General features: G+C 33.5%; 1 protein-coding gene and 1 pseudogene across 1 annotated transcript in view; one reads left to right on the top strand and one right to left on the bottom strand.

The window, feature by feature from the left end:
- The window catches only part of LOC103570558 (ras-like GTP-binding protein RhoL), a 145869-nt gene that overhangs the window by 64829 nt on the left and 62799 nt on the right, over window positions 1-18241 (bottom strand). The window contains exon 2 of the mRNA XM_053742268.1: window positions 11416-11558. Within this exon, the coding sequence (XP_053598243.1) occupies window positions 11416-11534 (119 nt within the window). The 5' untranslated portion in view covers window positions 11535-11558. The remainder of the gene's footprint in view (window positions 1-11415; window positions 11559-18241) is intronic.
- Window positions 1453-2535, top strand: LOC106693251 (serine hydroxymethyltransferase-like; annotated as a pseudogene).

Here is an 18241-nt window from a genome sequence, read left to right as displayed (position 1 = left end):
GTTCATGCTGGATATCTCTCCGAATAATAATGTCAATTTTCTTGATAGATTTGGAAAAATGTTTGAAGGGTGACGAGGACGTAACACATCCAATTGTAGTTGGTGATATTGTATGTTTTAAATATCGTTCCAAAAAATACAAGAAACCGAGACTTGATGAGGATCAGGATACACCATTGGAGGATTAATTACCTTCAGATTTGAGTGAATTATTAGAAAGAACTGAATCAAACCTATCAACGATGACTTTGTCTCAGTCAAGTACTGGTGATCCTTCATTAAATTTAGAGTTTGTATGTGATGATGATACAGAACAATGTATTCAAGTTCATATTAAAAGAACAGTTGCAACTCATAGATATTATTGTGTATATTTTGTTTCAAACCGGAATATGGTAGTTGTTCCTTACGATGCCCGTATGCAATGCTTTATTAAATAAGAAATTCTTATTCCGGATGGAAATCGATGTTGCAGCTATCATCTTATAAAAAAGCGCTTCTATGCTGAAGATTTGAATTTTTTAAGAGTTTATTCTAATTGGAGTTTTTTAAAACCGTCAGAATTACCTAATATGATGGAAAGCTTGGCTGTTGAGTGTGACTTTACGTTGATTGATAAAATGGATTATTTTTGTATACCTGATGAACAACTTTACATATTTACTGGGTCGAAACGTGAAAACATTATCAAATTGCGGGATTTGTTAACTACTATGAGAAGTACAGATTTTCGTACAGTTACTCAATCTCTCATCGTTTTTTTATTCAAGCTACGTACTGGTAACTCAAACAGATTAATATCGTCGACTTTACAATTGGAAAATGAACAATTGGTTTCAAAATATTGTGATCAAATGATACGATCATTTGAAAGAGATGTTTTACCTCAGTATTTCGGTTTTCGATCTGTGTCTCGTGATATCATTGAAAATAATCCATAACTACTTTAAAAAGTTTGTTTGCTGATCGCAGTGATATGCTTTTCTTAATTTGTGATGGAACGTATGCTGGTCATCAAAAGAGCTCGAATAACGCATATCAAAGAAAGTCTTACTCTGGCCAAAAAAAAGTACCGTTATGTAAGCCATTTACCATTTGTACGACAAACGAATTTATTGTAGATATATTAGGGCCCTACCTTGCTAATGTGAATGCTGCTACTATTATGAAAGACATTGATACTCCTAACGGTATTTGCAATCTACTGAAACCTGGTGATGTTTTTGTTGTTGATCGAAGATTTCGTGACATTCAGTAGATCAACTTAGAACTAACGAGGGGATAAATTAAAAAGAATGTTGTTCTTCATGTTTTCCTGGTTAGTTGAAGTGTTTGAATTTTTATGGCATTCGATTGGTTGAAAATTTTTCAATGAATCAACAAGAGCCGGTCGAACGGACTCTCCAAGTTCGTTTGATAAAATCAGCGCTCTTTCGTAGATTAATTGGTTCATCGAGCACGTGTTTTAACAGCATTAAAATGGCCGGAGTTCTGCAGCAAAATTTGTGGGAGTGCGATGTTGACTTATTCAAAATAATGAAAAAGGAAAAGCAGCGACAGAAACGTGGTTTGGAATTGATTGCCAGTGAAAATTTTACATCACTAAGTGTAATCTAATGTCTAAGCTCATGTTTGCATAACAAATATAGTGAAGGACTTCCTGGTCAACGGTAATATGAAGGCAATAAATTCATTGTTCAAATTGAATTGCTGGCACACAAACGCGCTCTCGAAGCATTTAATCTAGACTCCGAGAAATAGGGTTGCAATGTTCAGCCTTACTCTGGTAGTCCTGTTAATTTCGTTGTTTACACCGGATTAATTGAACCCCATGGCAGAATAATGGGCCTTGATCTCCCAGACGGTGGTCATCTTACCCACGGGATTTTTTACTGCAACTAAAAAAATATCCGCCACGTCGATCTTCTTCGAGTCGATGCCTTACAAAGTGGATTCCTCAACAGGATTAATAAACTACGACAAGCTAGTGGAGGAAACTAAACTTTTCAAACCTAAAATAATAATTGCCGGTGTGTCGAGCTACAGCCGTTGTTTAGATTACAAAAGATTCCGCGAGATTGTTGATGAAAGCGGTCTAATGAGTCAAGATATGTCACAAAAATTCGTTGGGTAGTCGAAGCAGTTCACGGAATGCTGAAACAAAAATATCATCTACTTGACCAAAAGTTCGACAATAAAATGTTACCAAGAATCGGTAGTTTTTATAAAGTTACATCATTTCTTCATAATCAGTAAAACCAGCGTCTAATTTCTGATGTAGAGTATTCAGATGAAATTGTTGAAATGATGAAATCTCGAGATTTTAATGATAATACACTAGCTGGAGAAGTAGACAAAAATGGTTTGTAGAGGAAAAAACTTCCATTTGAGACAATTCTGTCTAGTGATTCGGTAGATTTTTCAGAAATGACTGAAAAGGATTTAAAACTTTTGTTTACTGTTTCCTATCAATATAAACAAGCAATATCATATTGAGCTGAAATGATAGATGAATCAGATAATTTAACTACTCAGTTTGTCAGAGATAAAACCAATATATTAAAAGCTCAAGTTCAATCTCGCCATATTGGTAGAAAGGTTTACAGATGTTTTAATGATTATAAACCAAATACAATTGGATGGAGTGGAATCGGCGCACGGCCGATATTTGGCTAAAATCCCAAGACCAGCAGCAATATTCAATACTTTTATATGAGTGTTCTAAATTTATTTCGTTGTTTTTACCAGTACAGTATTCAAAAAAAACTTTGCATTTTGTCATTTTAAAAGTTAATCATGAAAATAAATCGATTTTTGCGCAAAAAATCGATTTTTATTTTTTCTCGATATGTGGTACTCTTAAAATTTTGTCAAGCTCATAATTTCGTCGGAAATAGAATGGGGATTAAAAAAAAATAGTCTCGTATTTTTATGATTATCGTAACACGCTTAAAAATTAAACTTAAGAATACAACCTCGTTTTTTTTTAGGTTCTTACGGACAAATATGTCTCTTATTTTTTTTCCAAAGCACTACCATCATGCCCCAAAACATATTCGGTTGCTAGATCATTCGATTTACGAGACGCAGAGAATAAAAATTTTTACTAATTTTCAGTATTTTTCGATTTATTCAGACTTGGTAGTAGATAAAAATCTGAAACTTGCTGTATCGAAGTAGTTCATGAGTATGAATATTTCCTGAAGTTATGAGCCTGATTCCTTTTTGGGGCCGAGTCGGTATTCTTATCATCCCAGGAACTTTTTTAGTGATTTTTGGAAGGCTGTATTTTCGTGAAAAATGGAAGCTTGAAATCTCTAGTTTAAAAATCTTTCAGCAAAATAATTTTCTGAGCCACGGTTTTTGCGGAATCATGAGAAATAGGTCGAGACAAAAATTTTTCTAAATTTTTTAGTTTTGTTTTTTAGGTCTACGGGGCTGGGAGAATTTTTTTCGAAAAAGCCAATCCATGGCTCGTTTAGAATTTATTCAGCTACAATTTTCCTTTTATCGTTTCTCTGTACGACAATTTGCTGCGAGATATCAGCCTTCAAATGAGAAAGGATCCTTTTGTCTTTGATTATCGATATCTCAGCAGCTAATGGTCGCACAGTAATGTAAAGGGTAGTTTGAGAAACTTCAATAAATACCCTACAAGTTCCATTTTCGATAAAAAAAAAAAAAAAAAAAAAAAAAAAAAAATTATTTTATCCTTAATAACAATTTGAAAAACCCACAAAAAATGACCATTTTCTGGTTTTTTAGTCTACTCATCGCTATTTTGCAAATATCGATGGAAAGGTTTATGTTGCCAGGTATTTTTACAGCTTAATGTACTCCTAAAAACCCTGCAAATTTTCAGAGTGATCCATTGAATCGTTTGTCCGGGCCGATTGCTCAAAGTTACAGAACAATTAAAGGAACAAGTTTTGATCCTTTATTTATGTAATCAATACCAATGTGGAAAAATTAATTTTTTTCCATTTTACGTAAGTTATTCATTAAATGTGAGGTAGAGAGGAAAAGAAATTTTTTTCCGAAAAAAGAGATAAAACAAAAATTTTTTTTACTTTTTTTTATTTTTTACTGAGGGTTTTTTTTTTTTTTTTTTTTTTTTTTCGTTTTTTGGAAAATTTTTTTTACTCCACTCCGTAGACCTAAAAAACAAAACTAAAAAATTTGGAAAACTTTTGTCTCGACCTATTTCTTATGATTCCGCCAAAACTGTGGCTCAGAAAATTATTAGGTTGAAAGATTTTCAAACTAGAGATTTGAAGCTTTAATTTGTTTTTTTTTTTTTCTTTTTTCGATACGATCATTTTTCACGAAAATACAGTCTTCCAAAAATCACTAAAAAATTTTTAACATTTTATTGTTCCCTAAGAGCTTTATGACTCAAGTCGCTGAAGTCCATAGTTTCCGAGTTATAAGAGTTTTAATAATTTAAATAATAGAATATTAAAAAAAAAATTGCAATTTCGATTTTATTTTTTAAATTATTAAAATTCCTATAGCTCGGAAATTATGGACTTCAGCGACTTGACTTATAGGACTTTTTTTTGAAGGGAATAAAATTTCCTATAAAATTTTCGTTTACATTTTTGGTGTGCATTCATTGGTTTACGTTCTGCAAGCCAATAAAGGTCAATTTGATACAAAAAATGACTTCCTCAGCAGAGATCAGTGGAACAGCTGGAATTATAGCGAAGATACTATGGGCACTTTTGAAGAAAACTAAATGCCCTACAATTTGCGACCAAAACCGCGTCGATGTCATAAAACGCAGCTGAGTATTAGAAAGTTGAAAAAAATGTAATTTAATTTACGTGTATTTTAAATGGGAAATCTTTGAAATCAAATAGAAATTACTTAGGATTCGAATTAAAAGCTCAAACTTGGCAGAAATTTTTGTTTTAGCAAAAAAAAAAAAAAAACAATATTTTGCTTGATGAGCAACAAAAAAAAATACTTTCGCCGGAAACGAAGCGCCCTAATACATATATATTTTTAATAGTGTGTATATGTTACGTTCATTACATTTCGACACATAAGCACTTTATAAGGGTAGGTATCAAGATGCTTACAAAAACAAAACAAAAATTCATGCACTATGTAAATTTATTTTATTTAGAACTTATTTACACTTAAAAAAATCCGTCAATTTCGTTTGGCTTTCTGTTTTTGTATTTTGAATGTTTTTCTCTAACTCATAAATTTTGTCGAATATTGCTTGGTCAACAATCGCCGCGTATTTAAAGTACTGATGTACCGTCTCCAACGCATTTAAAGCTAGCTTCATTGGAATGATCTTTATTTCTGTTTCCGGAATCTGTGCCTCGTCTTCACTTTCATTTGCAGCAATACAGGTGTTCACACAATTCTTAAGGATAACGTTGTCGATTTGTTCTCCAGCGGTAGTTACGTCGTCGTTAATTTGAACGAAATCTTCGAAGCTTGGCACTAACATATTGGATTCGTGAGACACAAGCTTAGTCCATTCCTCGTTACTAGGTCCAACTTCAACATCATTTTCCTCTGGTAGGTCTTGCTTATCTGTACTTTCCCAAAACCCAGCTTTCTTGAAGCAGTTTTTGACAATAACGTCACTGGCTAAGTACCATGCTTTTTTAGCAAATTTCATAGCTAGAAGTACGTTAATGTCAGGGCTGCTGTTTTCTTCCAGACTCGTAAGAATATGTTTAACGACTTCTCTGCGATAAAAGCGTTTAAAAGTGTGAATGATGACTTGATCTAATGGTTGAAGTTTACTAGTGGTGTTAGCAGGTAAAAACATTACTTTTACGTGTGCAAGTGTTGGTAAGTTCCCTATGGGCAGCACAGTTGTCAATGAATAGCAGAATTTTTTTCCGGTTTATCTACATTCGTTTGTCCACTTCTTTCAACCAATCTTTAAATAATATCTTGGTCATCCAAGCCTTTGTATTATTGGCGTAATCAACGGGTAGAGTCTTGACACTTTTAAAACATCTAGTTCGCTTTGATTTCCCGATGATGAGAAGTGGGAGTTTGGCCATACCACTCATGTTTACACACTGGAGAAGTGTAAGGCGTTCCTACTTTGTTTTTCTCCATGACATTTTTCGCCTTTAAACGTAAATATTTGATCCGGAAGACACTTGAAAAACAAAGCAGTTTCATATGCGTTGTAAATATCGTCTGGTTCATACCCTTCCAAAAAATTTAGCAGATTTTCAGTCCAGTGGTTGCACACACTTTGATCCACAGATTTACTTTCCCCAGCTGCTTTTTTGAAAGCTATATCATAACGCCTTCTAAAACCCTCTAACCGACCGTTGCTAGCAGAAAAGTTCTGGATTCCCAGTTTTGTAGCGAACTCTTTTGATTTTTTTTTTCAACAAAGGTCGATCTATGGGAATTTTTTTATCAAGAGTTTGTTTTATCCATTCCAAAAGGCACTTTTCGATATTGGGAAATTCAGAAACTCTAGTCTTCTTAATATTTTCATGTCCATCAGAGCACTCAGACTTTATAAAGTCTATTGATTCTATAATTTTATAATAGGTGGATTCTGGTAAATTAAACTTCCTCTGAATTTCATTTCACGATTTTCCGGATTTAAGCGCATTCACTATTTTAAGTTTATCACTTAATGACAGTATTTTAATTTTCCGTTTTGACATGATGCAGAACAGAACTTTCCTTTGCAATTGTTTAACTAGAAACTGAGTAAGTCCGACAAACAGGACGGTACACAGGCACACGTATCCATTTGAAAAAAATGCGATAAAATAACAACGTTATTTAGTTCCACGGAATAGAATAGGTACAATATTGACGAGAAAACAATACAAAAACAATGGCAGGAAATTTCACGAAAGTTGAGAATGAATCATAAAATAGCAGATGTTAAATTTGTAATTTGTTTTGTCATTTGTTACTGTATGTGTGTATCTTTTATGTGTGTATGTATTTTTATTGGAGCTATAGTTCCTCCTAAATAATATAAATAAATCAAGCTCGACTGTCGCTTATAGAAGTATACATAAGTAGCAGTCTCACTTTCGGAGGACCATGAGGGAAAAACGACTCTCTGTTACAGAGGTTTCTGTTTGTCGCTAATAGAGGTTTTGGGAGCTTAAAATGACGGGCCCTGGCTATTTCTCTCACTTATTGAGTTTTTTCACTTATCCAGTTCTCACTTACCCGGGTTTGACTGTAATTAACAAAAACTTAAATGTGAGGACACTTGTACAAAAAATAAATACTTGTGTGGAACTAGTGTAAAATAAACTTAATTGTGAGAACACTTGTACAAAAACTAGTGCAGAACTAGTGTAAAATAACTTTTGTGAAGAAACTGTGACTTGAACTTCACTGCCTCAATGGGACTCCTGTCCTAGACTGTCTGAGACTACTTACTTTGAATTTTAAGGTCCTTTTAATGTGTTTTACTTTGTTCTGTTTAGTCTATTGTTTGGGGGAAAACTGCATCCAATCGGAATGTAGTTTTCTTGGGTCCTTTCCCTGTCCCTATGATTTTTCTTTAGGAAAACGGTAAGGGCACGCCCTGATGCGGGCCTATGTGCGTACGCAATCACATTGCACCCACATGTACAATATTTTATTTATAACAATAGTTTCAATTTATTTATTTGTTTAAAAGTCATTGTTGAATGGCTGAATCATGACCTCCATGGACCTTGGTATACATTTATACTAAGTAGAACTCAATTTAAAAAGTAGAGAGTTGCAAGACAACTCTGTTGCGCAGTCAGTTATCACGTGTGTCCTTGGGGTCGAAAATTGTCTTTGACTGCCCCGTAACATGGACATACAATTATAACATCCGTCAGATTTCGGGATCTTGATTTCCACTGGAATGCGGTGCTCGATGTAAATCACCTCTCCTGCCACAACCACCATGAATCCTGGACCTTCCACGTACCTGAAGGTGACCTCGCCGGCTGTCTTGATGCAATAGAGAGCGTGTTTCTCAGCACCTCCTTTCCTAGTCCACATTTATTTTTAAGTACATCTAAGTACAAAATCTGAACCTGAGACTTTATATAGCGTTCAACAAATACAAATTTGGCGTTTACGTATAATAAGATATCCAATTTATCTAGATTTGAAGTTATTACATTATTCTTTCTCAACCATCGCAAGTCCTTATCTTCAGTAATGAAAAGTTCGGGATGTTTGGTTCTGATCATGGTTATCCTGCATGAGGTCTCAGCTCCCATTATGCTCAACAAGAACCTGGTGTCTCTTACATTCAGTAAGTACACCGTTTTCTTGTCGGTTCTTATTCTAGTGACTATGCCATTATATAATATTGTATGATTAAGAGTTTTCCAAAGTTTCCGCGGCATGCCCTTTCTTCGAGCGAGGCTGTACCGTTTTTTATAAGAAGTATTAGCAAATTCTGCGTTTCATTTATTAGAAGTGTTAGGAACTTCTGTTTTTAATTTAGAAGTGTTAGGCATTTCTGCTTTTGGTTTAGAAGTGTTAAGAACATCTGTGTTTGATTTAGGAGTGTTAAAAACTTTTGTGTTTCGTTTAGAAGTGTCTAGAACTTCTGTGATTAATTTAGAAGTGTTAGGAACTTCTGTGTTTGATCGAGAAGTGTTAGGAACTACTCTGTTTGGTTTAAAAGTGTTATGAAGTTCTGTGTTTAGTTTAAAAGTGTTAGAAACTTTTTTGCGTGAGTGATTAGAAGTGCTAGGAACCTCTGTGTTTGATTTATATGGAGTGTTTTCTGACTCTTCTCTCTCTCTCTCTCTCTCTCTCTCTCTCTGGACGCAAGTTGTAATATGCAATATTCTGACGGGGTTTCTCGGCAACTCATTAGGATTTAATTTACAGTACTCAGCTGAACGTCCCCTACTTCTGCATAGCTGACACTCCACGCTAGCGTATAGATTTTGAGTACTACTGATTTGTGGGAAATTCTTAGCTATATGCCCTTTTGTATAGCAAATTTGACACATAATTTACTGGCAACTTTTGGCGAAATGACCGGAGTTATCTGCGAAGTTACTTTGGGTGCCTGCGGATAAATTCACGGATTTGCTGTACCGGTTTTCCGTGTTTTGTTCGCCGCGTAACTCTTTTCGCGCGTTTAATTTTCTCTCAATTTTTATTGCGGCTGTCAGAGCTTCGTCAGTATTATGACATTCTGTCATCCGCTGGTTAATTTCATTACTTAAATTTTGTGTAAAGCAACCCGCTAGCGCCTCGTCTATTTTTGTTCTAAAATCTTCGAGTTATTCGTCGGTCAACTCGGGATTCTCGATGTGATAACATCCGATGATTTCACGCTTCTTTTTCCACGACTGTTTCGCGAAATCTAACACGTCTTCTCCGTCCCGTTGAAATATCTGACCTAGTTCGCCCTGAAGTTGAAATAAGGATTTCACCGGTACGAAAACCCTTTTTCAAATTTCCAAAGAAATCAACAAGGGTTGTCGGGGTATTAAAATTAATTGAGGCCTTAACCTTCGCGCTCAATTTCATTCCGTGAAATAATTTCGCTAAATTTTCTTTAGCCCCATCAGGTAACACGGATTTAGCGCCTTTACAGCAATTCAGGAAATCCAATAATTCACAGGGATTTCCCTCACATTTAGGCACGAACAAAAGGGCATCGTGGAGGGATATGTTTCGGTTCTGTGCCAAAGCCATATCATCAAAAATTTCTGGTATTGTATTTTCAAAAATCATAATTTACTATTAGGTCATAAGTTTTTTTGACTATGTGAAGTAATTCATTTTATTTTGTATACATACTATAGTTCTCTCTGTACTTTCTCCTATAGTGGAGTCAACGTTCTGATCTCCTACTCCTACCAGGCATAACAAGATATCTATACCAAGAAGATTTTCTTCATATATATATAAAAAAAAAAAAAGCAAAGAAAGCTGGAACGCTTTTTCGCGCGCCAAGCTCGAGAAAAAAAAAACAGAGAAAACTGGAGCACTTTTTTATGCGCCAAATTTGGGAAAAGCAGAGAAAGCTGGAACGTTTTTTTGCGCGCCAAACTTGAAATTTGTAGATAGTTTATACCTGAATTACCCAGATAAATCACTCAGATGTGTCCCTGTTCGAACGCCAATTTGTTTATAAAATTTTTATAAATTTTATTTATTTAAAATTTACTATTTTTAGTTAGCAATTATCGTTTGATTTGTGTAAAATTTTATTATTGAAAGATGTTGATACGATTTTTTTTTATTAATTGTTATAAGTTTTTATATTTATTAATTTTTAGTTAGCAATTATCATTTAAATCGTATAAAATTTATTATTGAATTAAAGTTTTTTATTTATTAACTATTCTTGTAGTTAAAGTTATTTCGCTTAAAAATTGTTTATTTCAATATTTCTTTAGATAAAATTTATTTCGTATAAAATTGTTTATTGAAATATGCTTTATCTCAAAATTCTTTCGATAAAAAATTATTTATTTAAATTTGTTTTCTCACTGACTGAATTCTGTCATCAAAATCTCATTTGGGCATCTGTTTTACGTTTACGTATAGATACTGAAATGTTTTTACAAAAGTGCACTTAAAAAGGGAAGGTTTTATAAGATTATTTTATTTATTTTAAAATGAATCGCTGTTAAAATTTACTTTTTCTTCTAAATATTTTCTAAAAAAGTATTTCCAGATTTCACTTAGGCCTTTTCTTTATGGTGACCGAAGGGGTCATTAAAATTACATTTAGGTGTTTGGTCTAGCATTTCAACGAATGTCAGAACAAAGATGCCTGAATCTTTTAAAAGCATTTTTTTAAATTACATTATATCTTATCAGTGTAAATTTGTTTGAATGGAAAATTTGGTCGCTTACTAAATTTTTACAAGAAAAATAAAATTGAATATAATAAAACAAAAAATATAAAGATTAGTGTCTGAGCTGGACGTAACAATCTTATTCATTGTTACATATATGGGGAGACACATATGGTTCTATATATGGAACAATATATAAAATTATATAAAGTTAGATATAGGGTACATATATCCTACTATATACTAATGAATCATACATGTATTTTTATTCGTTTTCATACATAAAGAACATTTATTTTTTAATTCATTAAAACTCATCAGTTTTCAAAAATATAAAATATATATTGAAGTTATACGGAAATATATGAAATCGAACGAGTGAAAACATAGAAAAATATAATAAACTTAGCCAAAATCTATATATAGTTCTATATAAGATTTCATGTATTTTCACATATATATTTCTATCGGTACCATATATTATTTAATACGTTTACCATACATATTTTCATGCCCGTTACAATAACTGAGATGCGTTATTTCTGTTTCAAGTTTGGATGACAGCATAATAAAAATTGGTAGGTTTCAAGCCAACATTTTTCTACATATTTACAGTGTTATTAAAATTATTACTTACACAGTTGGTACATACTCAGTTGGAAATTTTTTAGTAGTGTATGTTATTAATAAACAAGTTTTTCCCACCATTCCATCACCTACAGCTGTTATTTTAATCGGTCTAACACGTGAAGCCATTTTAAAAAATTTTTTATTGTTCAACTGAAAAAATAAAAAAAAATTTATATTCAAAATTTTTTGTTGAAATGACGAAAACCAAATATGAAAAATTTTTTTTGGAACTGAAAAGAAAAAATAAATAGAAACTGTTTTTTAACTTCCGGCGATATACAGGACAATGACCAAGGTTATTGGCAAAAATTATATAATTGTTAAGTTTAGAGAATCAATCCTTCATTGCATATCAATGAGTATTGGCTATCGTCCCAATTTGGCCATGTGCTTACGATACAAAAATTTTAAAACTTTGTTGTTATTGGGAATAAAAACAATTTTTTTTTTTTGTAGTTTTAATTTTTCATAAAACAATTTATTCGCTAATTCAGTCTCAAAAATAGTTGAAAAAGTATTATATACTTGGCAAGGACAAAAAATTATTTTTAAAAATGCGTTTGAGGAGCCATATATCAATAAGTTTTCCAGTCTGAGTAAAAGCTGAATCAATATTGTAAGCCGCTTTTGAACTTCAAAAATCTTAATATTTTTTATGTTGTTGTTGGCTGCACAGGCAAACCCTAAACAGCAATTTTCAAACTAATCAAGCAAAGAAGGAAATTGGGTTTAGCTTGATTGGTTAATGAATCCTTGACCTACTTAACCCACAAGAAATGTAAATGTTATTTCTTAACATGTGTTGTGTGAATCATGAGAAAAAATGAATGTATTCTTCCAATCTTATGTAGTATACAGTTAAACTCTATACCGGGGAACCTCTCCTTCTGAAGCTGAACCTGTTACTCTCAAGAGACTTGTTTTGTAGAGCATTAAATTCTCTACAAAAATATATGCTGCGTTTATTCGTACATAGAGCCACTACCTAGTTAAAGAATTCGAAACTAAAAAAAAAATTTTTTCCCATGTTATTTAAATGGAAAATCGAATTTTTCGATGAGTGAAGCCCCTAATTGACTCAGAATTTTTTTTCAAGCGGGAATGTTTTTTTTGGTCTATAAATTGTTAGTTTTTCAGGTAGGACAGAGAAAAAAAAATATCGCCTAAACATGAAACACCCTAGTAAATATCTGTAACTTTTGAAAGGCTAAACCGATTTAGATCGTCAAGGTGGCATTTGACGCGGCTTGTCAATATCTGAAAGTTGTAACTTGGAATGTACTTGATGAATTGATTCCAAAATCTAATCAGCTCTTAAATTTTATGAGCCGCGTTGAATGTCACCTTATCGATCAAAATCGGTCAATTCGTTTGAGAGATATCGTTGGAGAAAAAATCGCAAAAAATGTTTTTTTCGAAAACTATGGCATACAAAAGTATTTTCGAGCTCAAAGAGCTCAAAAATATATTCCCAACAATTTTTTCGAGCTCAAGGAAATCGAAAACAGCGGGGAGTTTTGGGCCTGGCCTACAGGGTCAACCGACAGACCGTTTTTTTTTTTGTAAATTTTCAATTTTCTTAGCGGGAAATTAACCCTTATGTTAATAAACGACTTTACCGACGATTTTTAGCGATCGGGTACCCGGGTATCCACGAACCTAAATATTAAAAATTTTGCTTATTTTATTAAAAAAAGATTTATGACGTATACTTAGCTGAAATTCCGCGACGGAGACGCGAAACAGCCTAATATAGCGTATGCGGTCGCCCACGCGTGATAGCTAAATAATAATATATAATAATAAACGATATTTAGTAATGATAGATACCGAGATCAAATTAAAATAAAATAATAAATCTAAATAATTGTTAAATTGTAAACAATGATTGAATGTTGTCCATGGAGTTGAACGGAGATGGCTTGAGAATGCAGATTGAGTAACCGCGGAATTTTGAGAGTGGCTAGCCGATGAAGATCTTCACGAAATGCCACCCACTTCTGAACAGTTTCAGGGGTTAGTTGTTCGTCCCAACCCAGCTTTTCTAGCCAGAGCTGTTGCATTAGGACCTTCGCCTTGATGACGACTGGGGAGATAAGACCGAGGAGGTCAAAAAGTTGCGCAACTTCAGAAAGAATTGATCTTTTGGTCACTGCAGTTTTAACTGAGATGTTACCTTGGAATGAGAAGATGTCTTGGTGGCAATGCCATGAGATTCAGAGTATTTTAGTTTTTTGATTTTCAAATGAGTGAACGTGAGAGAGGTCCACGGGAGCTTCAATGGGTGCTGAAAAGTCTTTGCAGTTACTCTTCCACTTGTCTTGTGGTAGACAAGCTGAGAGGCACATCCGATTTAATTGAGATGCAATCCTTTGAAGATGCTCGGGAGTTTCAGCCCCTCTAGAGATGTCATCCACATAACTGCCCTTGAGAATGGGGTCGACTGCTAGTGGGTAGTTTTCACCTTCATCTTCCACTAGTTGCGTGAGGACTCGGTGATTTTTTAACTTCCCGCTAAGAAAATCGACGATTTTCAAAAATTTCGGGAAGTTATTGTTTTCACCCCGATTTTCGAAAATCGAGTTTTCATCAGATGTCGACGTTTTGAGGTCCTAGGAAGCTATTCTGACTATTTTCAGAATGATGTCCGAGTGTGTGTATGTGTGTGCGTGTGTGTGTGTGTGTGTGTGTGTGTGTGTGTGTGTGTGTGTGTGTGTGTGTGTGTGTGTGTGTGTGTATGTAAACTTTTTGTAACTTTTGAACTAATGAATCGATTTAGATGGTCGAGGTGGCAATCGAAAGAGCTTGTTGGCCATCAACTTTCCTGAAAATTTCAGATTATTTGATCGAATAGACTCGAAAATATTTGCGAATTACGAAAAAAAAAAAAATTTTTTTTTTAGTTTTTTATTGATTTCTCAAAAACGACTTATACAATCGACTTCAAAACCTAATCAACTCTAGTACTCAATAAAACGCGTCGATTGCCACCGCAAACATCAAAATCGGATAATCCGTTCGAGAGTTATCGCGGGAGACAGAAATGGTGAAAAACGGTTTTTTCTAAATATTTTCGAAACGACTGACGCGATCGATTTCAAATTTCAATCAGCTCTAGAATTCAATAAAACGCGCCGATTGCCATGTCACCTATCAGAATCGATTGATTAGTTCAAAAGATATCGGCGTTGACAAGTTAAAAAAATAACATTTTATGTTATTTTTTCCGGATAAATCATAATATAACGTACTAAAATATGCCTGATATCATACCAATTCATTTTTTTTATGGTTTATTTCGATCATATAATGTCAACGAACTTGGTTTTTAGTTTAAATCATATTATCAACAAAAAAATCAATAAAACGTAGTTTTTAATATTTTTATCGGATATTTCATATTTTATTGTTTCCTACATGAGTCAAAACTTATTTAAATCTTGATTTTGATCCCTGACATTGATTTCTGCCTCAATACACTTATTTTACTGAACATAATCAGGAACTAAATTTTAAAAACCGCTTCATTGATGATTTTTGATTCGTAAATTTTCAAACTTCAGCATAACAGGTAACTTGTTAGAGCTTGAAAAGATCGTAAAAAAACAATTGCATGTGATTGCATTTTCGAGCTCGAAGAGCTCGAAAATATATCTACACTAACGTTTTCGATTTCTTTGAGGTCGAAAACAGCGGGAAGTTTTGGGGCTGGCCCGCAGGGTCAACTGACGCCCAGATTTTCTTTTATTAAATCCAATCTTTTTGGAAATTCAAATAAAAATTTAAACAAAAAATGAGTTTTTTTCGAAAAACTGAAAAAAAAAATTAATGAATTTTTAATTAACAGAAAAATAAAATTTACATTATGTATAGAAACGGTAATTGCGCGTTTACTTCCAGAAAAAACGCTAAAAAAGTCAAGGCTTTAGGAATTTTCAGGAACAATTTTATTGTAATTGAACCCACTTGATACACGATAATTCTTCATCCGGTGTTCTTACTTGTTTGATTTCGCAGACTATGAATCGAAATTTACTGGTTTTAAGTCTGGAATTTTCAATTATAGAGTGACTAACACAAGTTTATGAAATTAAACAGATGAAAATTTAGGCTTAATTAATTAATCTAATTAATTAAAGCCCGTTGAGCGCCATTTTTACGTTGGGGCTTACGTACACCTGCACCTTAGATAGAGTCGTGCAGGTTTTCGTGAGGCTTACCCTGCTAACTCAATATGAGGCTCGTCTTTTTATGATTATTACCCCAACTAGCCTTACAATCTAAACTACCTCTAGTACTTAGTCTAAATTCGAGTTCAGTGAAGAGTTCTAGATGTCCTTGAACTGGCGCGTTGGGTTGATTTTCGAGGATACCACTCTTGGACCGTGACACTCGTACTCATGTGCAGATTCTCTTATACTTAATTATAGGAGGTGGACTAGATACACAGGTAAATTCACTCAAACACTGGTTCAGTTATTAACAGAATAACTATTTATTCAACTAATAATTATCTGTGTGCCACGTCACACACACACTGGTTACAAATGTCTGATATTAAACCACTAACTGTGAATAATATCGATGTTACTATGATTAACTGCACAGGACCTTCTATTAGTTTACTGTATAAGCGTCCGGTATTACGCGATAAATTGTATAATACTAACTGATTATTGTATTTATGAACTACATGTTATAAAAACAATGAATAATTAACCGAGTTAACTGAATGCAATTCACCATATTGTTACTTATTACTGACAATATCTCGTGTAAAATTATACTTGTGGTTACGATACTAAATGATCTTAAGTTACTGATAATAATCTTGTTCTACGATTCAAGTTATTCCTAGACACTAGCTCTCCAGAAAAGGCGACAAAAGTGCATTAGCACGAGCTTTTATATATAGCTGCTCCATGTTTAAGTACGTGATAATAACCACCCAAATATAATCGGAAGCGCACGATCCCACATCGTAACAACACATATGCGCACATATGTGATTTCACGTATACATATATATAGAAATGCATATATGCACGCATAACTATTTATTTTTTTTTTAAAGTCTTATGGTCTTAAAAGTTAGTCTAAGGTATTAGAAAAATTCTCCCAAAAGATTAGCTTGAAAGCTCAATCCTGCTAAGAGCTCAACCAATATTAATTTTCTCATTTAAATTGCAAGTAAAAAAAATTTTGAATTTCCCGCTGAGAAAATTGCAAATTTTCAAAATTCGGGTAGTTAGTGGTTTCAGTCCGATTTTCGAAAATCTAATTTCTACGAGATCTTGACGTTTTGAGGTTCTAGAAAGCTATCCAGACTAATTTCACGAAGATGTCCGAGTGTATGTATGTATTTACGTACGCACGTAAGTACGTATGTAAATATCTATAACTTTTGAACGCATGAACCGATTTTGATTATCAAGGTGTCATCCGACGCGGCTTGCGAATATCTTGAAGCTGAAAAAAAATTAATCGATACAACTTGTTCAGAGATATTCCAAAAATAAACTTTTTTCAGAAATGTTTTTTTTTGGATAACTTTTTATGTTCTCGGTGGATTGATTCCAAAATCAACTGTGTTCTGAAGCTTCAGAAGCCCCGTCGCTTGCCACCTTGAACGTCTCAATCGGTTTATTCGTTCGAGAGATATCGTTTGAGAAAAAATGGTAAAAAACGTTTTTTTTCGAAAACAGAGACATACAAAAGTATTTTCGAGCTCAAAGAGCTCGAAAATGTAACTACAACAATTTTTCAAGCTCCAGGAGCTCGAAATAGGTAGGAAGTTTTGGGGCTGGCCCGCAGGGTCAACCGACAGACCGATTTTTTTTTTGTTTTTTATATATAAAAGTATTTAAAAATAATTTTTTTGCAAATCAAAGTACGAGGTCTTATAGTAAATAAAATTCTCTACAAAAAAGCACTCGAGTGTTTTCTTCGTACAACTAACAGAAAAAAAATTATGAAGCTTGAAACAATAGTGAATTGAAAAACTTAACGTAATGCTAATTTCCGGATTTTATTACGTGTACATGCTTATATAGTGAATTTATATACTATGTACAATCAGTAAGGTGTTTTAAAAAGATTTCTGAGATCTTACTTATTTTCCGTATGAATTTCAAAAGAAAAGTATTTTTTTGAGAATTAAAATTTTTTTTCTTTCTGTATTTTTAAATTAGAAAGAATGAAATGTCTCGCGACTAGTTTGCCGCGAGAATAAATTTTAACAATTAATTTTGTTAAATAATAATTTAAACAATTAAATTAAAGCCAATCTTAACAAGTAATTTTGTTAGGAAATAAATATTTAACAAGCAATTTTGCTAAATAAATATTGTTGTGGATTTATTAGTCCGAGCGCAATGCTGATCTCTTCAAAGTATCGAGTACAACTGGTTTTTACATTTTACAAAAATATCTTAGCGTTAAACTTAAAGAACTAAGATTGAGGGAAAAAGGGGCGTGCTAGAAGGAAAGTGGAAAACTAAGGGTTGTGATTGGAGCGCGGAGGGCATTAGAAGGGCCAGAGAAAATGGGGAAGGGTCGTATCGTCGTGGGAGTATGGCGGAGTATAAGGGGGGCAAAACGAAAGTGAAAGAGGACGAGCCGAGAGAGTGAGATCCAGAAAAAAAAATGGTGACTGGACTATTTTGGAGAGTAGACGAATGCAATTAGGAACAGATGTCCGGACTGATTTATGATAGGGCTTAAATAATTTAAGGATAAGGAGCAAAGGAGTCATAAACACGGGACTAGAAGTATTTTACATTTTTAAATTTTAAACTTAATCCCTAAACAATAGAGCCGATGTTTGGCCGTTT

The sequence above is a fragment of the Microplitis demolitor genome, chromosome 10, assembly GCF_026212275.2.
Source record: "Microplitis demolitor isolate Queensland-Clemson2020A chromosome 10, iyMicDemo2.1a, whole genome shotgun sequence".
In the NCBI taxonomy this organism is placed as follows: domain Eukaryota; kingdom Metazoa; phylum Arthropoda; class Insecta; order Hymenoptera; family Braconidae; genus Microplitis; species Microplitis demolitor.
The sequence above is the reverse complement of the archived record's forward strand: the minus strand, read 5'-3'. Positions and strand labels throughout refer to the sequence as shown.